The sequence below is a fragment of the Canis aureus genome, chromosome 4 (genome assembly GCF_053574225.1).
Source record: "Canis aureus isolate CA01 chromosome 4, VMU_Caureus_v.1.0, whole genome shotgun sequence".
NCBI lineage: Eukaryota > Metazoa > Chordata > Mammalia > Carnivora > Canidae > Canis > Canis aureus.
In genome coordinates this window covers 41,875,393-41,902,682 of record NC_135614.1, presented here as the reverse complement: position 1 = coordinate 41,902,682, position 27,290 = coordinate 41,875,393, and the positions used below count along the sequence as shown (strand labels likewise).

Here is a 27,290-nt window from a genome sequence, read left to right as displayed (position 1 = left end):
CTGGGACCCCAGGATCACACCCTGAGCCGAAGGCAGACGCTCAACCACTGAGCCACCCAGGCATCCCAATAAATAAAAAAAAAAAAAAAAAAAAAAAAAAGATAATACTGACAGCAAGGCCAGAGGACTGAGAGGGAACCATTTCAGTTTCTTACCATAGGCCACTTCCTTTTTTTTTTTTTTAAGATTTTATTTATTTATTTATTTATTTATTTATTTATTTATTTATTTATGAGAGACAAGAGAGAGGCAGAGACACAGGCAGAGGGAAAAGCAGGTTCCCTGCAGGGAGCCCAAGGTGGGACTCAATCTCAGAACTCCGGATCACACCCTGGGCTGAAGGTAGACTAAACCACTGTGCCACCCGGGTGTCCCCGTAGGCCACTTCCTATGATGTTACTGCCGAGGGAGGGCTCCCTTTGTCCAACATTCTGGTTCCAAGGCAGAATTCTGTTCTGTTCTGGGTGGCTAGAGCCTTCAGCCCAGCAAGCGCCACGATGAAACTGAAGCAAGGATCGTTTCTGTGGTACCTCTATCTAGACAAGCTGTACTGCCTGCTGTCTGTGAGGAATGTGAAGGCCTTGCTGGAGTATTTTCACCTTCTCGATGTGCACCACAACAACACCTTGAATGGTCGGTGCTTTCAGCAGGGCTTCCTCTGAGTGGTCACCTGGCTTTTCACTAACTCGCAGGAAAACTCGCAGAACCAGAAACTCCCTTGGTGACAAATATGTATTTTATCTTCTAAATGAGGTGTGGGTTGGGGAGAATGGCCAACAGAGACCTGAGACCAGGAGCAGTTGAGGGAGGAGGGGAAGGTTGCAGGCTCTGGCACGAAGCCTTGGCTCTTAGTGATTTGGAGAACGTGTCATCATCCTCTTTAGATGTCATTGTCCTCAGCCACAAATGAGGCTTCTAAGCATAAAGCCCAAGTCCTGGTTGGGAAAAAATAGATAATGAAATAAAATAATGTGTGGAAAATGGTTAGCACAGTGCCTGGCACACGGTAAGAACTTAGTGTTTGTTGTTAGTATAGTTATTCCTGGGGGCTGAGCCCCATTCGCACATTAACCCTTAAGACCCCCTTAACAAGATTTCTAGTCTGTCAAGCGGGAGTTTTGAATCAATCAGGATCCCTTCTAATTTGTGGTACTTGAGAGTGACCAGAAAGTGTTGATGATCTCCACTCTGTCTTCGAATGCAGAAACTAACAGAAGACTGATTAAAATACTTTAGGCTTGTTTGTTTTGTTTTGAAGGACTGGATAATATCCTTACGGATACAGGATAGTATCCTACCCATTCATTGTGATCTGAAGAAAATAAATGCCATTTGTGAATAAAGTATTTCTTCCATAAAGATTTTTTTTTTTTAAGATTTATTTGAGGGAGAGAGAATGAGTGAGGGAGAGACAGAGGGAGAGGGAGAGAGAATCTAGACTCCCTGCTGAGCTCCACTGACTGTACCATCCAAGTACCCTCTCCATAAAGATTTTTAAGAGCCTATGCAGTCTTTACAAATGATAAAAAGACACCTTCATTTTCTCATAACTTCATGACTGTTTTTCTCTTTACATATAGATTTACACACAGTAATGTCACCAAATCTTTGCAACTGCCGGGACCTAGATAAGGCAACTGTAAGGCACCCGGCTGTAAACAGAGAAGCTGGGACAGCAACCCAGGCCTTCTTGACTCCAAAGCCTACACTCATAGTCTCACCGGAACGTTTGCTGAGAAGTCTGGTCTCCTTAGTAACAAAATCACTCCCTGATGATGCAAAGCCCAAGAAGCAAAGTCATGCTCCTGTCCTCTGGTCACCAAGGGACTGGTTAGTGTGGTGAGACAGTGAAGGCACAGCCTTCTGAGAAGGCAGTTGACTTGGGCTTTAGAGGCTTGAGTGAGTCAGAGGCAGCTGCTTTAGAAACAGTATTTGCTATGTAGCTACTAAGTCCCACACTGAAACTTTTCTGAAGGAGCAACTGCACAAAGGTCATTGTGGATATATATAATGTGCTCATACCTGGTGGGCCATAGGGAAGGAACATCAGAGACCATCAGATGCCCCTCAAATCATGACATTGTGATGACCGGTTCACTATGCTCTTAGTTAGCCTCAGTCGGGGCGCCAAACTACATAGATGTTGTATATATTTTTTGGAGCTGTATTTTACATAGGCGATAGTTTCTGTAATCAATGGGCAAAGGGATATCACATGTACACAAAGTTACATTTCAATATCCCTCAAGTTACCATGGGTGATTTGCATATACAATCTGTAAACCATGTACTCTTATATAAATGTGTCACCGTGTTGGTTTCTTCCATCTTGTCCTCCTCGAAACAGATGATCAGTGAGTGGAATTTCTGGCAAAAACCCTCCCTGGTTTTTAAATTATGTATTTTTTTCTCTGTATATGATTGAACATATATGTATTAACCTGCAAACGACACAGCTTCACTGTGGAAAGAGCAAGGTTGTAGAATCAGACGGACATTTGTTTGTTTGTTTTTTTAATTGTATTTATTTTTTCATGAGAGACGCAGAGACAGAGGCAGAGACAGAGGCAGAGGGAGAAGCAGGCTCCATGCAAGGAGCCTGATGCGGGACTTGATCCCAGAACCCCAGGAATCACAGCCTGAACCAAAGGCAGGCACCCAACCGCTGAGCCATGCAGGTGTCCCTCAGACGGACATTTGAATCCCAGCTCTGCCACTCCAAGTGCGGTCCACCGGCCATCGGCAGTGATGTCACCGAGGGCTTGTTGGAAATAGAGACTCTGTCCAATACCAGATTTCATAAATCAGAATCTGTATTTTTATAAGATTCTCAAGTGAATGGTAGGCCCATTACAATTAGAGAAGCACTGAAATAGACCAGTTACTATCTAGGCTTATTATAAAAGGGTGTGATACCACTTCCCCTGTAGGGGTGTCAGGGTTCAATGAAACATGACATTTAAAGTACCTGGCACCTAAGGTGTTCCCAGATTCTCATTTGCCCCATAACCAAATGCATTTGCTTTACATAAGCATTAGGAATACCAATACTTCTATAGAAATTATTTTTAAATTTCTCGTTTTCATGATTTCAAGTGAAAGACCCAGGTGAAATTCAGCTTCTCCAAGAAAAGTGTCCTAGGTCCCCAGTGAGAACGAAGGTCTCTCATGTATAAGGAGTACTCCAGACCTTGTTTGGTTACAGACACATATCTGTTGGCTCAGTCAAGCACATGAGTTAGGATGAAGATCTGAGCCCAATCCACTGTCTCATTCTCCATGGATCTGGGCACAGGGCATGTCACACAGCCCAGGGCGATTAAGGTCCAAGGAATGGTGGAAGGTGTAGTGACAAAGCAAGAGACCGTGTGATCATTACTATTCCCGGGTCAGCAAGCTTCCAGCATTGCTGCCATTTATGGGGCTCCTGCTTGTTTGGCATCTGGAATGGTCTCAAAACGATCCACTTCTTCACCTCCTTACTTTAACAGATGTGCTGTTCTATCACTTCCTTCGTCATGTGACTAGCTGGAAACGGACACAGATCATGATTGTGTTTAACATGCTGGACTGGAACGCTATGGGCGAGATTGGTTTTGACCAGTTCTACATGTTGGTCTGCATCCTGCTGGCACAACAGGTGAATAACAAGTCAGGATCTGCGGCAAAGAAGGCAGAGCTTGGCTGCCAACAGCATCTTGCTAAAGGTGGTACTGAATTAAGACTGCACCAGAGTTGTCTTCCTTTCACTCAAAACAGGAAGGAAACAGTGGAGAAGGAACTACTGTTGGTTCCTAAACGGTCCATCTCTAACCTAGAAATTTGCAGGCTACACAGCCTCACTCTCCCTGCTGCCCCTACCCATCTTCAGCCCTTCCTTGTCCTTTTTTTTTTTTTTTTAAGATTTTATTTATTCATGATAGAAGCAGGCTCCCTGCAGGGAGCCCCATGCAGGACTCAATCCCAGGACCCCGGGATCATGACCTGAGCCAAAGGCATACACTCAACCTGAGACACCCAGGCGGCCCCTTTCCTCATCCTTCTCAAAGAGTCACCAGGAATAATCCCAAGTACCTCACTCTCTCAAGGATTGCTTTTCTCAGAGAATTATCTGAAGGGGATGGATGATGGAAATGAAAAATGTTTGTCTTTGGGTTCCTACATAACCTTATACACACTTGCAGTGTGTATGTATTCATCTCCTTACCACTTGGAAAGGAAACTTGTCTTCATTATCTTATCACCTTGCCATGATGTCTCACAAGTATATTTTTTAAAAAAGATTTTATTAATTTGAGAGAGAGGGAGAGAGAGAGAGAGAAGAGAGAAGTGGTGGGGGAGGGTCAGAGATTAGAGGGAGAAGCAGGTTCCCCATGGAACAGGGAGCCTGACATCGGGGCTCAATCCTAGGATCCCCGGATCATGACCTGAGCCGAAGGCAGATGTTTAACTGATGAGCCACCCAGGCGCCCCTAGGAGTAGATTTTTTTTTAAGATTTTATTTATTTAAGGCAGGGGCAGGGGGAGAGAGAATCACACTGCCTGCCTCAGCAGGGAGCTTGACCTGGGCTTGATTCCAGGACCCCAGGATTATCACCGGAGTTGAAGGCAGACACTTAACCAAATGAGCCACCCAGACACCCCTCACAAGTACATTTTCACTGAGTATAAGGAAATGCATTTTAGTGACAAGGGTTCTGTCTAGCAGATGGCAACAGGTGGCCTAAGTTCCCCTTGAATGCAGGTGCTTAAGCAGGACATGATACATTGACCATAGAAAGCTTTCAACCCTGTGCTTCTAGGATTCTGCCTTTTGCTTTTAGCTCTCTAGGAAATGGATAAGTGATGATATAGTCTTGATGCAGCCCAAGTTTAGAAAGCAGCACCAACAACACTGTTCCTTGTATTATGTATTTCTCTCAATAGAACCACTTGGAAGAGCAATTTATCTTCCGTCATTCCCGGCCTGTTTTTGAGCTGCTTGACCTGGATGGGGAGCTGAGAATTGGTGCAGACCACTTCCACATGTACAACTTTCTCTTCAATATTAAAAAACAGGAACTCAGAGAGCTCTACCATGACTTTGACATCACAGGTGATCGTGTAAGTGCAGATTCCTTAAGTGTGACCTGGCAGCCTTTCTGTCCAAAGGCAGAGATAATGTCCTACTCTCCACAATAGACCTGGGTGGGGAGAAGGGTGGATTAAAACTGGCTTGAGTGTGTCCTGGCACTGGGATCAGAAAACACTCAAAGAGATTTATAGGCCCATGAAGAGAGAGGACTAAGTGTCATATAAAATGGATGCAGAATTACAGAAGCTTAGAGAAGAAAATTTTGTTTAGAAGTTTAGAGAAGTAAATATATTAATATGGCAGGCGTTGACATTGGAGGAAGGGTTTATAGATATAAGTAAGTAGAAAGAGAGAAAGTCTATGATGGGAACACATAAGCCTAAGAGAATCCTAAGAGAAAATAACTATGGTGTAGACCCTGGATTCTGCCTATCTATGTAAAGAGGAAGTCTCTGGGGCCCTGGCTGGCTCAGTTGGTGGAGCACATGACGCTTAATCTCAGGGTTGTGAATTCAAGCCTCACATTGGGCATAGAGCCTTTACTTAAAAAAATAAAATAAAATAAAATAAAATAAAATAAAATAAAATAAAATAAAATAAAATAAAATAAAATAAAATAAAATAAAATATCTTTTAATTAAAAAGACAAAAGAAGACGTCTATGTTGGGGAAGCAAGTGGGAGCTAAGGTTGAAACAGATGGATCATACGCCGTAGAACCTCTCAGGTGCCAGCGTGAAGCATCTGGCCTGGACACAGTACAAATAAGTGACCCATGGTTTCTTTAGAATGTACAATAGACCCTCTGTTTCCAGCTCCTAGACTACCATCAGTCTATAATTATGTCCTAATTACCCAGGCTCTTCAAATTTCCAAGTTTTTCAATGAGAAATGATTACAATCCTGCTGTCATTCGAAACAAAGTATCAAATCGTTCCTGAAATAATTTTTCTTTCTTTTCCCCAACAAAAGCGTCTTAATTACAAGGAATTTAAGCTGTTTACTATCTTCACCATGGACAAATACCAGGAGAAGCAGAAAGCAGAGAAAGAGCAAGGGAAAACGGCTCCACTCAAAAAGAAAAGGCCACATCGCTTTATTTTGAGCTCAAAACTTTTTTAGGAATAAATATATCTGAAAGTAGAATATAAATAATCACAACTGTTAACATGTCTAAAAATAAATTTAGAAAATCTAAGTGGGTATTTTTACATTGGCTTTTATACACAAAAGGTTCAAATGAGTGCTCTTCCATCAGCAGGTTCTTAACTTGAATAACTTTTTTTTCTTTAGATTTTATTTATTCATGAGAGACACAGAGAGAGGCAGAGACATAGGCAGAGGGAGAAGCAGGTTCCCTGGGGGGAGCCAGATTCGGGACTCGATCCCAGGACTCTGGGATCACCACCTAAGCCAAAGGTAGACGCTCAACCACTGAACCACCAGGTGCCCCTTGAATAACTAATTGACTTCACAATAATGTAATGTGAAGAAACCACTTTCTCTGTGGACATGCCCCCCTCACCCCGGACATGTCTTAATTCTGCTGCTGGTTTTCAGATCAACACTATTCAAAAGGTATATCCAAATAATTACAAACACTGTCTGGAGCTGAACAGCTGAAAGACAGTGATGGTTTCCTACTGTTTGTCAGCAGCGGTTCAATATGCTCAGAATCCTTTCTATTCATTCTCTCAATTAAGCTAAAACCACTTGTATGCAAGGCACTGTAAATTGGTAAATAGTGATGTGCCTCTACCTGTCAGGGAAACAGATTTTAGGGATATGGAGCTATGTTCTTCCTAGGACCTAAATTACAAAGTTAGATGCTTAAGGAACTGTACAAATCTACTAGGGTAGAATAATTATTATATGCCCTTGTATAATTTTAATTTTGTATAATTAATGCCTTGAATAATTTTCAATTGTTTTTAGCATGGGACTCATGAGTCCTCCCAACCTGAATGTAGTGTGATATTAATGGTGATAACTATCATTTAGTAAATGCTTGCTATGTGTTAGGCAGGCGCTTTAGATGCATGAAGTCATTTATAATATTCATATCCCTGTGAATCAGATGTTATCTAGAATTTACAGGTGAGGAAATTAAGGCCTAGAGAAATAAAGAGCCTTTCCCCAAAATATGGCATACTAGTGGTAGGACTATGGTTCAGATTCAAAGTCAATTAGATGCCTGTGCTCAGATCAAGGGATCTGAGTAACTTACTTCAATTTTAGCAGTCTAAGTTTCAAGCCAGCAGGGCACGTGGGTGGCTGTCACTTAAGTGTCTGCCTGTGGCTCAGGTCATGATCCAGACCAGACGTCCTGGGATAGAGACCTGCATCGGGTTCCCTGCTCGTGGAGAATCTGCTTCTCTCTCTCCCTCTCCCTCCACTCATGCATGTGCTTGCTCTCTCAAATAAATACATAAAATCTTTATTCAAGAAAATATTTTGGGATGCCTGGGTGGCTCAGCGGTTTTGAGCATCTGCCTTTGGCTCAGGGTGTGATCCCACGGTTCCAGGATCAAATCCTACATCGGGCTCCATGCATGGAGCCTGCTTCTCCCTCTGCCTTTGTCGCTGCCTTTCTCTGTTTCTAATGAATAAATAAAATCTTTTAAAAAATAATAAAAATAAAAAAAGGTTTCAAGTCAGCATTTTACTGGCTCAGAAATCCTTTCTGCATAATGCTAATTACCACATTTCCTTCTACCATAAACTTCTGGGGAACAAGTTTGGCAATTAAAGAGGTACAGCTCATTTACAATAAACCGAGAATTTCTTAAGGATTGGTTATGCAATATAACTGACCATAAGGCATTCAGAGTTCCAGAGTTACCTAATGCCATCAAAAATCACTGTCAATGTGCAATAGAAAAGAATATTGCTTATCTAAAATTGTCATTGGTAAGTAAAACTTGTAAGAACAGAAATCATGTTCATTACTATGAACACTTTATATTTAAGATGCAAAGTAGCTCAGAACAGTGCTCCTCTCTTCCTCTGATTTGGAGAAAAGTTTGCAGTAGTTCTCTAAGGAGAATACCTTCTGGAAAACAAGCATGAACACTACTACACCTACAGACAGTATTGAACTGATAGACTAGTATTATTTGCCTGGAAAATGGCAGTTGGAAATCTGTCATCCTTCAAAGGGCCTTGCCATTAATCTTATCTTGGGATAGATTTCTGTCTCTTTTCTGGAATCCTAGATGGTTTTTGCTGGCAGACAAGCCTAAGATCTACGCATAGTTGTAGGAGGAGAACCTATAACGAGGTCTTAAAAAGGCTTCTTTCCCATTTTTCAAGAGTAACATTCCTGAGATATATAAAAGTAACCATGGCATATATATTTTTTACAGACACCATCTCTAAAGCAATGAAGATACTATACCTTTTACTGTGTCAGAATGGAGTAAGGAGGGAGAGGGGAAAGTCGAAGATAATGTCTTTTAGGTTATAATTTTGACTAAATTTTTAAAAAAGATTTTATTTATTTATTTATTAATGAGAGACACAAGGGGGGGAGAGAGAGAGAGAGAGAGAGAGAGAGAGAGAGAGAGGCGCAGAGACACAGGCAGAGGGAGAAGCAGGCTCCATTCAAGGAGCCCGATGGAGGACTCAATCCCAGGACTCCAGGATCATGCCCTGGGCCGAAGGCAGGCGCCAAACCGCTGAGCCACCCAGGGATCCCCTGAATACATTACTTTAAATTTTAGTTTAAAATTTAGTCAAAATTTGGCGATCCCTGGGTGGCTCGGCAGTTTGGCACCTGCCTTTGGCCCAGGGCGCCATCCTGGAGTCCCGGGATCGGGTCCTGTGTTGGGCTCCCGGCATGGAGCCTGCTTCTCCCTCTGCCTGTGTCTCTGCGTCTCTCTCTCTCTCTCTCTGTGTCTATCATGAATAAGTAAATAAAATCTTTAAAAAAATGTATTCAATTATTTCAACTTAATTTACAATGAACAGGGATCCCTGGGTGGCGCAGCGGTTTGGCGCCTGCCTTTGGCCCAGGGCGTGATCCTGGAGACCCGGGATCGAATCCCACGTCGGGCTCCCGGTGCATGGAGCCTGCTTCTCCCTCTGCCTGTGTGTCTGCCTCTCTCTCTCTCTCTGTGACTAATATAAATAAATGAAAATTAAAAAAAAAAAATTTACAATGAACAATCAAATAACTAAAGTCTCAGGAATGAGTTCCCCCTCCTCCCTGGAAATCACCAGGGTGACTATAACAGGTATCATGGGGGATACCTGGGTTCAGTCGATTAAGCGGCTGCCTTCTGCTCAGGTCATGATCCCGGGGCCCTGGGATCAAGCCCCACGTTGTGCTCTCTGCTCAGCAAGGAACCTGCTTCTCCCTCTCCCTCTGCCCCTCCAATAAATAAAATCTTTTAAAAAAACGTATCATGGGGCAGCCCGGGTGGACCAGTGGTTTAGTGCCACCTTCAGCTGGAGGTGTGATCCTGGAGACTTGGGACTGAGTCCTGCATTGGGCTCCCTGCATGGAGCCTGCTTCTCCCTCTGCCTGTGTCTCTGCCTCTCTCTCTCTCTGTGTCTGTCATGAATAAATAAATAAAATCTTAAATTTATTTTTATTTTTTTTATTTTTTAAATTTTTATTTATTTATGATAGAGAGAGAGAGAGAGGCAGAGACATAGGCAGAGGGAGAAGCAGGCTCCATGCACCGGGAGCCCGACGTGGGATTCGATCCCGGGTCTCCAGGATCGCACCCTGGGCCAAAGGCAGGCGCCAAACCACTGCGCCACCCAGGGATCCCCTTAAAAATTTTTTTAAATGCTAAAAAAAAAAAAAAAAAAAGGTATCATATCCAATTATCAGATTCAAAAAAAAAAAAAAATCCTTTGAATAGTATTTTCAGGGGCAATTGGCTTGGCTCAGTTGGTTGAGCATCTGACTCTTTGATTTTGGCAGGAATCCTGAGCTCCAGGTCCTGAGACTGAGCCCCTTGTTACATTGGGCTCTGCACTCAGTGCTGAATCATCTTGAGGATTCTTATTCCCTCCCTCCCCCTCCTGTGCTACCTTCCCTTCTCTCTAAAACAAGTGGACAGGGATCCCTGGGTGGCGCAGCGGTTTGGCGCCTGCCTTTGGCCCAGGGCGCGATCCCGGAGACCCGGGATCGAATCCCACATCGGGTTCCCGGTGCATGGAGCCTGCTTCTCCCTCTCCAAGTGTCTCTGTCTCTCTCTCTCTCTCTCTGTGTGACTATCATAAATAAATAAAAATAAGAAAATAAAACAAGTGGACAGATTTGTTTTTTAATTTTCATCAACTGTGCAGTTCTAGAATGGAATCACGAAACTGAGTATTTAGTTTGGATGGGTCCCAACTGACACTGTGTAAAAACTAAAATTCAATAGCATTGGTAAAGTGACTCTCTTTGGGACTAGAAGTACAACAAAGAAAACAATCTCAAAAAAAAAAAAAAAAAAAGAAAACAATCTCAATATCTACACTTCTGGACTTTTTTCCTCTATTACATTAGTGACTTAAGGTTTTAAAAAATTTGTTTGTGAGGTATGCCTGCAGATGTTTCAATTAAGTTTCATTATTTCCACAGTGAGTTATTCCACTGTGTTCTTAAGGTAGAGCTCAGTTAGACCAAGTATATTTAGGTGTTTTTTTTTTTAAGGTGTTTGGATGGTGTTAACATGCCATAGTATTAGTATGTCACAGTTCCATTAGAATGCCTCAGCAAAGCACGCCCCTTGTTCAGGGGCCTAAGCAATGGGCAGAGGAGCAGGTGAAGAGCAGGCTGGGCTGAGGGCAGCACTACAGGACTGGTCCCTCCACAATCTATATCAACTATAAAGAGGAAAGAATTTTAGAGGAAGCTAAGCAAAGTGAAATCATTTATCTTCCACTAGTCCCTAGCTCTCCTATATTATATCATCCCTTGCCTCACGCCAAAAACCAAGACCAGAAAAGGCCAAATGAATTCTGCTGACATCTGCCAAAATGGGCAGTACCCAACATGAATAGCCCTCACAGAGCCAGAGAACAGATATCACAGGAGACCAGTTACTACAAGGGAAGTTATCAGCTACACTCCTCTTTTTTCTCTTTTCTGTTAAGTCAAAATACTAAATCATAGTATTTGAGAAATTGAGGTTGAAACAGTTACATTTGCTAATTTGTTCAATAATAAGAAATTATTCTTAAAAGCTGTCATAAAATAAGAGTGATTTTTCCCACCTCAGTGGGGAAAAAGACCAATGAAAATTGATTTAGTAAATAGTATCAGGAAAAGTGGGATTAGCTAGCCACCTACAAAAACAAACGAATAAACAAACAAATCTGGGCTGCTATTCTATTCCTTGTGCCAAAATAACTCCAGATAATGAAGCCATAAAAGAAATGCTAAAAACATGAGAAAAAAAAAAAGTTATAATCTGAGTGGGTAAGACCTTTTGAAGTAAAGAAGAAAACCCTAAAGCCATAAAATACAAGTCTGATAGATCCAACCAAGCTAAACTTAAAATTTGCACATGGTAAATTATACAAAACCAAAAACAAATGGTAACACATGATAGAAAAGGACTTAATTTCCTTAAAAAAGAGAGTGTCCACAAATCAAGAGAATAAAGACCAAAGTGCACCAGAAATATGAGCAAACACAGACAATTCACAGGGAAAAAAAAAGGCCTAAAATATACAATAAAATGCTGTACTTCAAAGAAAATATACAAAGACCACAGGACACAGATTTTTACTTAGATTGTCAAAGATCAATATGTTGGTTAACATATGTAAGAAAATAAGAGCAATCATATTGCTATAGTATTAAATTGGTAAAATCTATTTGGAGGGCAATTGTGTATCTACGGTCTAAATGTATATTTTTTTTATCAAACAATTCTCTCTTCAGAAGTACATTCTATAGATGTACATTGACACAATGATGTAGCTGTAGAAAAGGGCATTTCATGGCAGCATGGTTTACAGTAGCAAGATTCCAAGTAGCCAAACTGACCAAAATTAAGTCTGAAATAAGGGGTACTCCAGACAATGCAAGACTGGTGCAGACATAAGAGGAATGATGCCATTCCAAGAGAAATCAAGGTGAATTGTCTATGTATTTATGGAAAAAACAGGGTAGGGTAGGTGAATATACTCAAATGTATACCTGAACAGTGGCTCTAGCCATGTGAATCTACAGACCGGTTGCAGCAATAACTGAGACTGCTTAGAAATTCAAATTATAAGGTCCCATCCAAACCTATTGATGTGGTACCCCTGGGAGATAAGTCTAGCAATCTTTGTTTTCAGATCCCTTCTAGGTAATTCTGATTCATGCTCAAGCTGGAGTATCCTTTTACCACCCAGAAAAGTACTAACAGTTGTTACATCTGGGGATTGGAGAGAGACTTTTCACTTTGGTATGTTTGGATTTGCTCACCATGCATATGTACCACCTATTTTATTTATTTATTTATTTATTTATTTATTTATTTATTTATTTATTATTTTTAAAAAATTTTTATTTATTTATGATAGTCACACACAGAGAGAGAAAGAGGCAGAGGCACAGGCAGAGGGAGAAACAGGCTCCATGCACCGGGAGCCCGATGTGGGATTCGATCCCGGGTCTCCAGGATCGTGCTCTGGGCCAAAGGCAGGCGCCAAACCGCTGCGCCACCCAGGGATCCCTGTACCACCTATTTTAAATAAAAAATGATCAAACCCTGCCACTTTGATCCAAAGTGGATAAAAAATGAGCTCAGTGCTTCTAGAAAACTGAATTAGGAGTTCTGATTTATGGCATGACTCTCAAAAAACACAACAAAAACAAAAACAAAAACCAGCCTACGTTAGACCAAGATTTCAATGTGGAAGATAAAGCATACCTTTGAAAAAAAAAAAAAAAAAAGCATACCTTTGAATAACCATGTATGGGTTTGGCACAGCAGAACCTAAGTCTGGTGATGATGAACTGGTTGTTTATTGAAGTTTTTAAAAAGAAGAAAAACCTTTTTAGAGGTTTATTAGAATGAGGCAGATTATCCTTATGTAGAGAGTAACAATTAAAAACCCAGAATAAAGGCCAAGACAAAGAGAAAAATTGAACATTTTTTTTTTAAAAAGCACAAAAACCCTACATACTAAAATTGTACACATCAAGTATTGGTCCAATCTTATACCAATCTATTTACATTAAACAGCACCATGGTTTTCTCACCCAGGTTAGTTAAACATGCCCAGAAAATAGTTACGCAAAGTAATATGTACCTTTAAAACAAAATAAATTCTTAAGAGAGCTCAAATTCTACACAAACCAAAAAAACTTAGCAATCCTAGATTATTGATGATAATCACCCAATTTAACTGAAGAAAAATAGGTTTGAACACTTTTCCAGTTGTCAAACTTTGAGAGCTGTTGCTATTCAATGTGGCATATAAATACTCTTTGATAACAGGGCCATTATATTCAAACACCCTCAAACTTCCACCTCCAAATATAAAAATACTCCTTTGGAATTAACATTGCTGTTGTCTCTTGAATTTAGATTCAATTATCAGCAACCCTCAATTGAATGTAGCCACAATCTTTAAAATGATTGCATAAAGAAAGGGAAGTAGTTAAAGCTCTCAGAAACAAAGTTACAATGATAGATATTATGTTTAATCAGGCTATAAGAAATGTAATACCATTTTAAACTTTACATTTAAACTAATTAGCAGTTTCATTTTGCCATTAAAATTAATAATAGTGCTTCACATCTAAACTAGTGTGGAGGTCTGATTATTTCCCAACTGAGAGCAGTGTGAGTACCTTCTTGCCTAAACTTTGCCAACTCACAGAGTCTCGGGGCCACAAGGATTATGTGACAGCCCCCCTCTCCTTTCTGGAACTAACTTTTCAAAGGCCCCAAATTAAATATAACCCTTGGCAGCTTTATTCCAGTCACAGTATGAGATAATCAGGTGCCCTCACGAGCTTTTTCAGTCCTCTCATCTATTATGCAGATGGCTCTTATTTTGACTCTTGGCTAGGAGAGACGCGAGAGGAAAACTATCATCCACCACAAGTAGAGGTAACGGTGAACTGGAAAGCACTAACGTATAAAGCAACGTTTCATCATTTGGTCTCACCGCTGATTTTTAAGTGACGTCTGTAAACATACCAGTAAATCAGGAGTTGAAATTTTCTCTACAAGACTGAAAATAGGCAGTTCTCCCAGGCACAGAGATAGTGGGTTTTCCTTACACCCTTCCTGCAAACTGGGGGAGAAGAGAGAATTCACTTTATTAATATTGTATTGGGAACACCTGCCCTTGACTCCTTGCATTCCCTGGCCCAGTGCATTTGGGGGCATGCGCTGAGAACTCCCAAGGAGGGTAGACCAATAAAGGTATTATATAGTAGTGGCCCTCTAAGCCTGGATATAACAACAACCTTGTTATAGACAGTTCAAAATAACTATGCAGCAAAAGGACGAGAGACTTTTCAACTGAGTATCAGCTGAAAATCAGAGATCTGACTGCACTGACTAAATTATTGCCTAGTGTTCCAGAAGGATACCTGCCACCAATGTGCTGGAAGGCACCAAAATTTAGTGTGAGTGTAAATAAGGAGCTGACGATATGAGGACGGGGAAAGCAATACTGAAATACAATTTGCCAGTCTCTACTCCTTTATGGCTAAATATTAATTGAGCAAAGAATTAAGACCAGAATAGAAGTGACCCTCAAATACTGCTCTTTTCAGTTTCCATTTTAAAAAACCCATTTTGTTACTGTTATTGATGATTTCTGATATATATATGTATATATATACATATATATACATATATATATGACAGAATTAAATATATATATTTAATTCTGTATTTACAAGGTGCTTGGTGCTGTTCTTCATGGACATAACATTATATTTACAGTCCAAATCATTTAAATATAGTCATTACATTGTTGCTGGGTGTTTTAAAATAAATGGTTATCTATTTTTTAACTGCCTTTCAAATTAGAAACTGTAATTACATGAGTCTCAAAGGCTGGCTCTTTGTGTTTTATTAATTATTTTTGTTGGTCTCCATCACAGATGGAATTTTTCACTGGTAATTCCTCAGAACTAAATCCATTCATACGGAATTCAGAGCAGTGAAAATAAATTTCACGCCATAGAGTAGGAAATGACAACGATAACAATAAAAAGGAGTGGGAGGGATCTTGGGACCAGCCAATAGGACCAATCAGTTCTCAACTGGTGTTGGGTTTTGCAAAGGCTGGCTCATGATAACTTGTACAACATAGTCCTTTGGGATCTTCAGCTCTTCCAACTTCATTTTGTCGGTGAGAGGTCTGCCAGAAAAGAACCATCGCTGGCTACTCGGTTCCACTCCTTCTGCTGCATGTAGCCTCCTCTTCATGTGGTATACTGTGTCTGTGCTGCGGACCACAAGTTTGAGGTCTTTGCCTGTGGAAAGGCGCAAACGGAGCTGACATTCATATCCAGAATTGGGTGGTGGCTCAGGAATATCCAGAGTCTCTATGTCGCTCTTTTCCTCTATCATGTTGATTGGTGGTGCCAAGCAGTAGACTGGAAGCTGGTATCTGTTGCCCAGTTCATCATAGCACTCTGTGAGTGCACCTTCAGAAAGAGAAGATAGGAGGAACAAGAGCTTCATCTACATGAACACAGTTTTATTCACACTTTGTAAAATGCTCAAACCTCTTGCTAGCTTGCCACTGTCGTGAAAAAAATGTAAGGCCAATCATTGCCAGCTGTTTTGCAATGATCCTCATTAAGGCCCGTAACCAGTACATTGGAGTGTTTATCTAATTTTACCATAGCCAGGACCCTAGCTCCTTATCCTCACCTTTTCAAAGTCATTTCATACCTCATTCACACTTTTGTTAAATGATAAAAGAAAAGAAAGCACACAAAACTCAAAATTACTAGTATTGATGCTTGGACCAAATTAAGGAGATATTCAAATTGCATTGCGATACCTTTTTAAAGAAATGGATCAGTGACTTTAACAACCACAAAAAGCAAAAAAAAAAAAAAAAAGGATCCCTAAGTTCAGTTCACCATAACATGTGTTCCCGAGCAGTTTCCTTACTGCCTTGACTTCTTAAATACTTGGTCAAAAGTCTTTTATCTTTTGTCAGAGACCACAAACTGGAGGTGACAAGCCTACTAGCTGCTCTGGCTCCTAGTATATAGATGAGTCTCATTAGCATAATTGCCACAGAAATGACTGAGGGGTTTATTTAACCCCAATCAGTCAGTCTGTTACAGAGGAGCTATGGGTTAAAAAGGAAGAATAAAAGGGGTATGAAGTTTATAATCAGATAGCTTAGGGGAGAGAAAAAAAAAAGCATTTGTGGTTTAAAAGAAGGTATTAATGGCTGACTTTTTAAATAAAGCATAAACTCCATTATAATTACCAGGACTTCCCTCAGGAAGCTTGAAAGCATTCCTAATGAATGCCTTCTTACAAGGTTACTCATATGTCCTTTACTCAAAATTGAAAATTAATGTCAGCTGGTTGATAAAAAACAAAAACATCTACCATATTCAAAACACTCACATATAGGCTAATGAGTGTGGGCGGTAGGGACACTGAGAAACAGTTATCAATGAACAAATAAGTTAATGAACTGATGATCTCTCTGTGGTCACTATCAATAGGCTGAAAATACAATGCACCCAAAATGAGACTGTAATAGTCACTAGTGCAGCATAGCTTCAATCAGTCTGTCTTCTATATTACAGAAGATGGGCTAGAGTAAGAATTCAGTCACCAAGTATAACACACATGAATCTCCCTGTTCACTAAATAATGTGAATCCTAGGACACTGCAGAAATGGATATACTTAAAGCACTGTTGTGAGCACCAGCAGTTCCCTAACAAGCAACCATCATACCTCCGTACCAGTGCTATTTATAAATACAGGTATAGTCAGTTGTCCTACCTTTACTATTTATACAGCCTAGTCCTGAGGCAAAGAAATCTACAGTGTCTTCCAGATGGGCTGGCCACCAGAAGAACTAGGAAAGAGAATGTGGAGAGTTCATGAAAGACTCATCACACCTCTATTGAGGAAACACCTCAGATACATGTCCCACAGATTCACTGATAGTATGGTCAGCCTGATAAGTATAAAAGCAATGTTCTGCTGGAAAAGCATTCTTGTAGACAATCACCATTCCAAATTACTGCCTTTGAAATTTGTAGACCAAGATGAAACTCCCAGCCCTGCTATTAACTAGCTGTGCAACTTTGAACAATATTCTTTAACCTGTAATATCCTTCTCAATTAGCAAAATGAGACAGAAGAAAACCTCTAAAGGGATTTCCAGGTGTGCATATGCTTCATCTTCAGTACCACGATAGATATAAAATAGGACTATAGACAAAAGCAATCAAACCAAAAGCAGAATGATGTCTGCACTAAAAGACAGCTTACATTGTTAGTCTCTCTAGAAAAGAAGTAGAGATGTCCAAGCAGCTTTTATTCAGTGCTACATACAACATGAGTGCATGCCAATTTCAAAACAAGCGTATAACCAAATAGGCACTTTGGCTCTTCCTAGATATGAATACCCACTTCCTCATCACAACAGAAGGCAGTTCTTTTTCATAAAACTAATTTTAGGCATCATCTGCCAGTTCACTCATTCATTCCCCCTGCCCCTTTTAAAGATAATACCGTAAAGGAAGATATTTTATTTGTTTAAGTACACTCTACTACCAACGTGAGGCTCAAATTCATGATCCCAAGATCAAGAAGCTCATCCTCTACTGACTCAGCCAGCCAGGCCTCCCTGGAAAACAATCTTTTAATTCTGCCCTTCAGCCCAGCAAGCTAGGAATTCAGTTTTCAGATCTCAAATGGGTGAGAATGAAAATTCCACAGACTATGCGCCAGTAGATGGCCTATCTTCTTAGTCTAGCTCAGGCAGTGCTCATATCTATGATGCTGGAAATAAGCTACCCAGACTTCATATTGCTTAACTCCCATACTTTAATATTTTGGGAAAAGGTAACTTGCATTTTATTTAACATGAAGTTTTCTGGCTTATTTACTCTTTTCCTCACTTCTGTCAAATTATAATCTCTTATAAACATGGTCCAAATAATTAAATAGGGGAAAAGTCCAGACCAGATGCAGATATGACTTAGTTACATTTTAAGGTATAGTTTTATGGGTTATTCTCTCCCCAAATTAAATATCTGGGACTATAAATTATCAGTAAAAACAATCTTTGCTTACAATACGGCCCACAGTTGAATTATTATGTTAGAATTACCTACTCAGAGCAGAGCGACTCCTCTGTAGGTCCAGACCCTTTTGAACGGTATACCCCCAATTCTCCACAAATTACTACCCCCATATCTCTTCAGTAAAGACAAAACTGCTCTGCTAATAGTGACCTCTAATACATAACCTCTTTAGACCTTCATTAAAACCACTAGAAAAGAATCTTCATATTCCATGGAATTGCTGCATGAACATTTACTAAACACCTGGAAGAGTGTAAGGTATACCACTAGCTCTGAGGAGAAAAGGTTACAAGAGAGACAACATTGTTCTTGATCCTCAGAAACTTCTAATTGAGGCAAGCGGAGATAGCATACCCACCAGATTTTAAGAATTAATACACTGGAAAAAAACAACAACTGAGACATCACACAACAGAAGAGTGACTAAAGTTGGTAGAGCAAAGGAGGAGAAATTCTATAGAAATAGTGTGTTCTGGGCAAAACACAGAATAGAAATAAAAGGCATCTCAAGAAGTAAGAATGAAAAAAAAAAGTAAGAATGATAAGGGAACAAGAATTAGTACAAGTAGGAAAACAATAGCAAGTGGTTTTGCTGAAGTGAATAGAGAATTGATTATGTGAAATTACTAGATAGTAGTAAAAACATGATAGAAGGGTTCAGGTGTTTAGATTTCATACTACAGGAAATTATTACAGGTGGCTGATATAGTACATGAGTCATTCACCGAACAAATACTGAGTGCCTGTTACATGCCAAACAATGTTTCAGGTGAACAAGACAAAGCTTAAAAGGAGAGTGACTGGAACCAAGGGGACCTGCTAAAATGACTGCCTGACTACTATAACAGAAAGAAATGGATTTGAGAGAATCAGTGGTCACTGGCCAGACCTAATGATAGGTTATGCATAATGGAAAACAAAAAGTAAAGAAGAATCACCTAAAAAGGAAATGAGAGTGACACAGAATTTAGGGTTACAAGATTTCTTGCTTAGCTTTTAACTGCTTCAGGTTTGGTGAGATACTTCAACTGAATTACGTGCAAGTATATGAAAAAGTACATCAGGGGACACTTGGGTAGCTCTAGGTGATTCCAGAGTTTCGGGATCGAGTCCCCTCACTGGGCTCCCCAGAGGAAGCCTGCTTCTCCCTCTGCCTGTGTCTCTGCCTCTCCCTGTGTCTCTCATGAATGAATGAATCGATCTTTTTTAAAAAAAAGGCAAAAAAAGCGTATCAGGAAAAAAAAAAAAAAGTGTATCAGGAAAAGGTTAAAAAGCAGTAGAGTAATAATCTCAAATGTACAAGTCTGAACATAAAAGCAAATATTTAAGTGTGTTTACTAGTTCTGGCTCTGAGCACTTGGCATACATTAACATTTCTCACAATGGCCCTCTGTGGTCAATCTATCTCATTTTGCAAACAAGAAAACTGAAGCAGAGAGAAATAACTCATCCAGGGTCAGACACAATAAATGACAGAGTGAAATAATTGGATTCCTGAAGAAGTAAATGTATTGCACAGGGATAAAACCATAGGGGCTGGTTCCTGGGTTAGTGATATACTTACTCAATGGGAAGAAGGAAATGGACATGGCAGGGAGAAAGGCAGAGGACAAGTATTAGAGGGATGAAAAGCCAAACATGAATCACAAGGAATGAATCCACTAGTCTAAATGCAGTCCACCAACAACATAAGGTCAAAGAAGGAACTGGAAGATGAGACAAAAGAGAATGGCAACTAAGTTTCAGTGCTGTGAGGCTACCAAATGTACCAACAAAGTAGACATAGTACTGTTACAGTCTCATCTGCTGTTAGGGTCTCATCTGCTGTATTTGAGAAGTATGAGTGAACAGGGCACAGTTTTTAGGTGGGAGGGTTTTCCTTAAAGAAAGCCTTTGGGAGGCCTGGGTGGCTCAGCGGTTTAGCGCCTGCCTTCAGCCCAGGGCATGATCCTGGAGCCCTGGGAATCGAGTCCCACATTGGGCAACCTGCATGGAGCCTGCTCCTCTCTCTGCCTATATCTCTGCCTTGCTTTCTGTGTCTCTCATGAATAAATTAAATCTTAAAAAAACACAAAAAAACCCGCTTGTGTGTTCAAACACAAGAGGGGAAGAACCACTTTAAAGGTTGATAATGGGGGCGCCTGGATGGCTACGTTGCTTAAGTGTGTTGCCTTCAGCTCAGGTCATGATCATGGGGTCCTGGGCTTTAGCCCCACATCTAGCTTTCTGTTCAGCGGGGGCCTGCTTCTCCCTCTCCCTCTGCCTGTCACTCACCCTTGTGCTCTGACAAATAAAATTTATTTAAAAATTTTTAGAAATAAAAGCTGATAACATAAGGGCTCTTGGGTGGCTCAGTTGGTTAAAGCCTTCGACTCTTGATCTTGGTTCAGGTCATGATCTCAGGGTCATGAGATGGAGTACCACATAGGGCTGCACTGGGCGTGGAGCCTGCTTAAGATTCTCTCTCTCCCTCTGCCCTTCCCTCCCTTTGACCCGTCTCTTATGCATCCCCTTTTCTATTAAAAAAAAAAAAAAAGTTGGTAATGTAGACATTTTTCTATTTTTTTTTTAAAGATTTTATTTATTTATTCATGAGAGACACAGAGAAAGGAAGAAACACAGGCAGAGGGAGAAGCAGACTCCTCACAGTGAACCTCATGTGGGACTAGATTCTGGTAACCCAGAATCATGCCCTGAGCTCAACCACTGAGTCAGCCAGGTGTCCCTAAAAGGAGTTTTAAAAAAAGATCTGAGAGACAGAGAGAGAGAAGGAGAGTGTGTGCACGTATGTACGCGAATGCATGTGCACAGGGAAGAGGCAGGAAAGGGAGGGAGGGAGAGAGAATCTCAAGCAGACACCATGCTCAGTGCAAAGCAGACACGGGCTCCATCTCATGACCCTGAGATCCTGACCTAAGCTGAAATCAAAGTCTGACACTTAACTGACTGTACCACCCACACACCCCTAGAAGGCTTTTACTCACTACCCCCTGGTCACTGAGAGTGTACTTCATTTAGTAATTCCTTACCAGCTCTAAAGAAGCTCCAGTCAGGCTTGCTCACACTTCTCACCAAGTGGCCTCTGTGGAAGGAATTGTCTTTTTCCCCTTCTCACAACCCCACCATAGGCTTCAAGTCCTAGCAGAAACAGATGGGCACCAAGATATACAACTGCCAGGGCATTGCCTCCCCACGTCAGGAAGCCCTGACATCTCCCCATGATAGTAAGAAGCTGCCAAGGCTCCACCTTCTGTTCTAATTTCATACATAATTTTCTGAAGTTTTTATTTACCTTCTATCTAGATGACTGGCTCAGATATTCTCTTTTCCTTGGTCAACGGTTTTCTGTGGCTATTTTTAAACTAGGTGTCAAAATATTTCACAAGAAAATTATAAAGATAAAATTAGATTATATGCCAAAAAATAAGAATATCTTTACTAAATGCCAGGAACTCTTTCTCAAATAATCTTTCAGGTTAAAAAAAGATGGCTTTTTAAGCATTCAAAAGTCTCACTGCTTATTCCTCCATGCTCAGTCCTATAAGACGGCAGTAATTTTAATGTCTTTGCCATTTGAGACTTGCATAGCTACGTTTAATTTGTAAATTAAAATTGTAATGTAAAAATCAATATTTACATTAGGAAACTTCTGGAGATAGGAGATGTTATCTTGTAATGATGGTTTCACGGGTGTTTACAAGTCAAAGCTGATCAAATTGTACACTTTAAATATATGCTCTTGGCACACTTCAATATACCTCAATAGAGTTGAAAAATTTAATATTTAAAATACACTGGCAATCTGATACAGAAAATTGCCCTCCCCAAAGTGGGCCATGTCCTGGAACTTCAAGACTTTTGTCACATTGGGGGTCTTTTCCAAAACCTGTGGAAATAGTCTTTATTCCTGACTTTTTTTTTCCTTTTTTTCAGACTTTTCTAACTGACCCAGAGGCACAAACTCTGACTTTTTCAATAAATGTGACTTTCTATGGCAAAGGAAAGCCTAAGCACATAATTGAGTTGTACAAGAGTACTGACACAACAAAAAGACTATAAAGGAACAAAACAGCAGGTTAGTCTATGATTTGGGAAGCCCACTGTTGAGCCTGATGGGGGAACAGAAGACTGGAAGAAAGGAGTGAATCTGATGCAAGGAATAGCAGCTTTGGTGTGATCACACTCATTTTAATTTAGACCCTAATTTTGGACATATTTAGTCTGTTTCTTCAGGACTATAGTATCTACCTCAGAAAGTTGTTGAAAGATTAAATAATAAAGCAAATGCCAAATTGCCTAATACATATAATATACCCATTGAAAAGAGTAATATTGGTTCCCCTCTCACACAGGTTTTAAATATCAGAATCAGACGTATAGGGGAGAGCTCACTAATAGCAATATAAAAAAGATCAAACTTCTTTTTTAAAAAAGATTTTATTGGGATCCCTGGGTGGCGCAGCCTTTGGCCCAGGGCGCGATCCTGGAGACCCGGGATCGAATCCCACATCAGGCTCCTGGTGCATGGAGCCTGCTTCTCCATCTGCCTGTGTGTGTCTCTGCCTCTCTCTCTCATTCTCTGTGTGACTATCATAAATTAAAAAAAATATAAAATAAAAAAGATTTTATTTATTTATTTGAGAGGAGCGAGTGTGCAGAGAGAGGGAAAAGCAGACTCCTACTGAGCAGGGAGCCTGTTGTGGGGCTTGATCCAGGACCCAAGGATCATGACCTGAGCCAAAGGCAGATGCTTAACCGACTGAGCCACCGAGGCACCCCAAGGATGAAACTTTCTTAAAGTTAGAGTTCACTGCTTTAGGATTCCTGGGATTCTCTACAATTTGAATCATAGTAATGTCAAAAGGGCCATCACAATTACTTTTCATTCTAATGAGCAGTATTTTAGGACTAACTAGTAAGTGTCTCTCTCATGTAAACACTCTGCTGGGAATTATATTAAGCTTATATCTGACCGTTGGGCTTTAAGAGAAGCAGTTTTAGCTCCCATCTGCCAAGTTAGCTATTAAGACTGTAGCCTTCAGAAGCATCAAGCTTGGGAACCCTGGGTGGCGCAGCGGTTTAGCGCCTGCCTTTGGCCCAGGGCGCGATCCTGGAGACCCAGGATCGAGTCCCACATCCGGCTCCCGGTGCATGGAGCCTGCTTCTCCCTCTGCTTATGTCTCTGCCTCTCTCTCTCTCTGTGACTATCATAAATAAATAAAAATTAAAAAAAAAAAAAAAAAAAAGAAGCATCAAGCTTAGTTTGTATATATTGCTCAAGCCATATGATGGTTAAATAGTGATTAAGTGCTTGTATAGGAGCCACCTGGGTGGCTCAGTTGGTTAAGTGTCTGATTTCAGCTCAGGTCATGATCTTGGGGTCCTGGGATCAGCCCCGCATTGGGCTCCATGTTCAGTAGTGTCTGCTTCTCCATCTTTCCTTCCCCCTACTCATATTTACATTCCCTCTCTCTCAAATAAATAAATGGAACGTCAAAAACAAAACAAAACAAAACAAAACAAAGAGCTGTGTAGGGGTACCTGGTTGACGCATTTGTTTGGTTAACCATCCAACTCTTGGTTTTGGCTCAGGTCATGATCTCGTGGGTCATGAGATCTAGCCCCATGGTGGGCTCCCTGCTTAGCAAGGAGTCTCTGTGCCCCACCCTCCCGACTCACTCACACACTCTCAAATAAATTTTTAAAAACAGAGCTTGTGTAACATTTTTACACATTTCTAAGGGGACAATGATCTTCAGAGAAGCCTATGACTCAAGAAAAATCTCCCATCTCAGTTATTTCAGGGCTTTTGTTGCTCTAATTGGAAAAGAAAGGAGTGGGTGACCACAACAGAAGAGTGGATAAATTTACATTTTATAACTCTAAATCATTTTTGTTTCTTTGATAGAGTGGAGATTATTCATTAATATATTAATATACTATTAATTAATTTATGGTTAGTCATTCATTAGATTCTTTAAGGCTTTTCTTTTTTTTTTTTTTAATTATTTATTCATGAGAGACAGAGAGGGAGAGGCAGAGACATAGGCAGAGGGAGAAGCAGGCTTCATGCAGGAAGCCTGATGTGAGACTCAATCCCGGAACTCCAGGATCAAGCCCTGGGCCGAAGGCAGCGCTAAACCACTAAGCCACCCAGGCATCCCACCTTGTTTCATTTCTAAACACAAAAGTCTGGATAAAATCCTCGGTCTCCCATGTATATGTAATGTCTTCATGCTTTCATTCCTAAACTTTATGTTCATAACAAATTTATCAATTAAGTTTATTAAATGGCAAATGTTTATAGAGATCTTTAAAGGAGCCAGAATTCATGGCCTGCTTCTTAATGGGCCTCTACCACATTTACGGGAAATAGAAACAAGGCCTACATATATGCATTTCCTACCTATCCAGGTTTTAGAGAATCCATTTGTTTCTCTTTAGTATTTTTTTTAAAGATTTTATGTATTTATGTATTCATGAGAGACACAGAGAGAGAGGCAGAGATATAGGCAGAGGGAGGCTTCCCTGTGGAGAGCCTGATGCAGGACTTGATCCTGAGACCCCGGGATCATGACCTGAGCCAAAGGCAGACACTCAACCACTGAGCCAGCCAGGTACCCTAAAGATTTCATTTTTAAGTAATTTCTAGACCCAATGTAGGGCTCTAATCCACAACCCCAATCAAGAGTCTTAGGCTCCAATGACTGAGCCAGCCAGGCGTCCCAGAGGTATACAGTTTTAAAGTATTCTATTAGTATGGGAGGGGCTAAAAATGGAATTAACACTAAAGATTACTTGTGCATCACTTTATTAAAAAAAGGAATGAAATGATTTGACGTCATTCAATTGCTTTGTTACTGTTAAATCCAAGACTTGAGTTCAAATCCCAATTCTAATTCCATGACTTCTAACTTGAAAAGGGATATAGCCATTCTGTATTTCAGTTTTCTTATCTCTTTATTTTTATTTATTTAAAAATTTATTTGGAATAGAGAGAGAGATAGCACAAACAGGAAGGGCAGAAGGAGAGGGAGAGAGAATCTCAAGCAGACTACAGATTAATCATGAAGCCCAATTTGGGGCTCAATCCCAGTACCCTGGGGATCATGACCTGAGCTGAAACCAAGAGAGTCAGATGCTTAACTGAATGCACCCCCTTCTTGTGTCAAAAATGGAGACTATTGTAGGTGATTATTATAGGCATGTGGATTATATAACATCAGCTAAAAACATGAGTTTTGAGTATTTTATTACCCCTGATTCTCAGTCCAGGTGTTCATCATGTTAGCTCTCTATACGTAGAAATACTCTATTTATAACTGCCTTTATTTTTAAAAAAAGTTTTTGAAGTTTTTATGTATTTATTTTTTGGGGTGGGGGGGGATAGAGAGTGTGTGCACAAGAAGCGGGAGGTACAGAGGGAATGAAAACCCCAAGCAGACACAGAGCCTGATGTGGGGCTTGATTCTACAATGCTGAGACCACAACCTGAGCTGAAGTTAAGAGTTGTACAGTCAACCAACTGAGCCACCAGGCACCCATAAGTGCCTTGATTTTTAAAAACTTATACTGTATTATAATAATTTATTCACATTTGATGTATTTTGAGATAAAACCAGGAAAAAAGAAAACAAAATTCTGGGCAACTCTTTTCCCTCCTTTATTTTGAAAATGATTTTATTTATTTATTTTTTTGAAGGTGATTTTATTATTTTTTTTAAAGTTTTTTTTTTTAATTTTTATTTATGATAGTCACACACACACACACACACACACACACACACACACACACACAGAGAGAGAGAGGCACAGAGACACAGGCAGAGGGAGAAGCAGGCTCCATGCACCGGGAGCCCGAGACATGGGATTCGATCCCGGGTCTCCAAGATTGCGCCCTGGGCCAAAGGCAGGCGCTAAACCGCTGCACCACCCAGGGATCCCTTGAAGGTGATTTTAAAAAGTTTTTAAAGAATTACCCTTTCCTACCTCCTCTATCCCTAAGCATGAAAAAGGACAAAAGAAATGGACCTTCAAAAGCCTAACTGAACACCTGGCAATGTTTAGCCACAAGAAGTAGGAAGAGTAAAGTTGGAGTTAAGTCTGTAAGAAAGAGAAAAGTATTTGAATAATAGTAAGCAGCTAGCTACTTCTTCTAAACAAGAAAGGTTAAGAGGGGAGCTTTTACATTTGAATTGAGATGCTAAATAAACAAACAACCACCTTTCTAGAAAATTTGAAAGTAGGGAGGAGTAGCCAATTTAAAAAATCCTCTTTAATCTTCTATATAGTAATTCTAAAGAGCATTAAATGCTCATCTTATGAAACAGGTATTGTTTCTGAACAAGCTTTAACTGAAAATTAGTGAATAGTCACTATGCGCCAGACTCTGAAAAATGAAAATAATAACCACCTTAAAAAAATTTAAGTAATCTCTACACACAAAATGGGGCTCTAACTCACTACCCTGTGAGATCAAGAATTATATGGCTCAAAAAAAAAAAAAATCATATAGCTCTACACCTACTGAGCCAGCCAGGTGCCCCTCCTTTAAAAAAAAAAACCAAACAAACCCTCAGTTTATGCTAATTTGTATAAACCACTTAATCTGTAACCTAGTTTCATGGCAAAATACTCTATTAGGAGTGTTTTTAGGATTTTTAGGTAATGGTCAAATAGCAATCAATTAGAAAAAAGAGATACTCTTTAAGAAATTTAGGACCATGAAAAAAATGTATAAATCATGAAAAATAAAATTCTTATAGGATGGGAGGCTATAGAAAAGAGGTATCAAATACCAGAATCATCCAGAGAGATTTTTCCACAATACACATGTCCATAACATCCTCAATCTGAGTCACAATTTCCAGAATGAAAATATATACGCACATATAAAATTTCCAGGTAGTCATGACACCATCTTCTAACTCTCCCTATTGCCATTTGAGAATAATGAACTA

General features: G+C 40.2%; 2 protein-coding genes across 8 annotated transcripts in view; one reads left to right on the top strand and one right to left on the bottom strand.

The window, feature by feature from the left end:
• The first annotated feature begins 445 nt into the window (after positions 1-445).
• On the top strand, positions 446-6,271 carry EFCAB9 (EF-hand calcium binding domain 9). 2 transcript variants are annotated; one of them, XM_077895536.1, is made up of 5 exons: positions 702-721; positions 1,581-1,830; positions 3,492-3,640; positions 4,927-5,103; positions 6,046-6,271. In XM_077895536.1, exons 2-5 carry the CDS (start codon positions 1,773-1,775, stop codon positions 6,193-6,195), a joined length of 534 nt encoding a protein of 177 aa, XP_077751662.1. In that variant the 5' UTR covers positions 702-721; positions 1,581-1,772; the 3' UTR covers positions 6,196-6,271. The 2 variants fall into 2 exon arrangements, with proteins under 2 accessions (XP_077751661.1, XP_077751662.1); XM_077895535.1 differs by lacking the exons at positions 702-721; positions 1,581-1,830 and adding an exon at positions 446-633.
• Positions 6,272-13,017: 6,746 nt separating this feature from the next.
• UBTD2 (ubiquitin domain containing 2) overlaps positions 13,018-27,290 on the bottom strand; it is a 73,791-nt gene continuing 59,518 nt past the window's right edge. For all 6 annotated transcript variants that reach the window (XM_077895528.1, XM_077895530.1, XM_077895533.1 and 3 more), the window contains one exon: positions 13,018-15,685. In XM_077895528.1, the coding sequence (XP_077751654.1) occupies positions 15,288-15,685 (398 nt within the window). In that variant the 3' untranslated portion in view covers positions 13,018-15,287. The remainder of the gene's footprint in view (positions 15,686-27,290) is intronic.

What these genes read in the sequence shown, in the direction of transcription:
- EFCAB9 (XM_077895535.1), top strand. Translation starts at nt 498, where the DNA reads ATGAAACTGAAGCAAGGATCGTTTCTGTGGTACCTCTATCTAGACAAG. An exon ending in CCACAACAACACCTTGAATG is followed by an intron (nt 634 to 3,491) that starts GTCGGTGCTTTC and finishes TTACTTTAACAG; the next exon opens with ATGTGCTGTTCTATCACTTC. An exon ending in TTGACATCACAGGTGATCGT is followed by an intron (nt 5,104 to 6,045) that starts GTAAGTGCAGAT and finishes CCCCAACAAAAG; the next exon opens with CGTCTTAATTACAAGGAATT.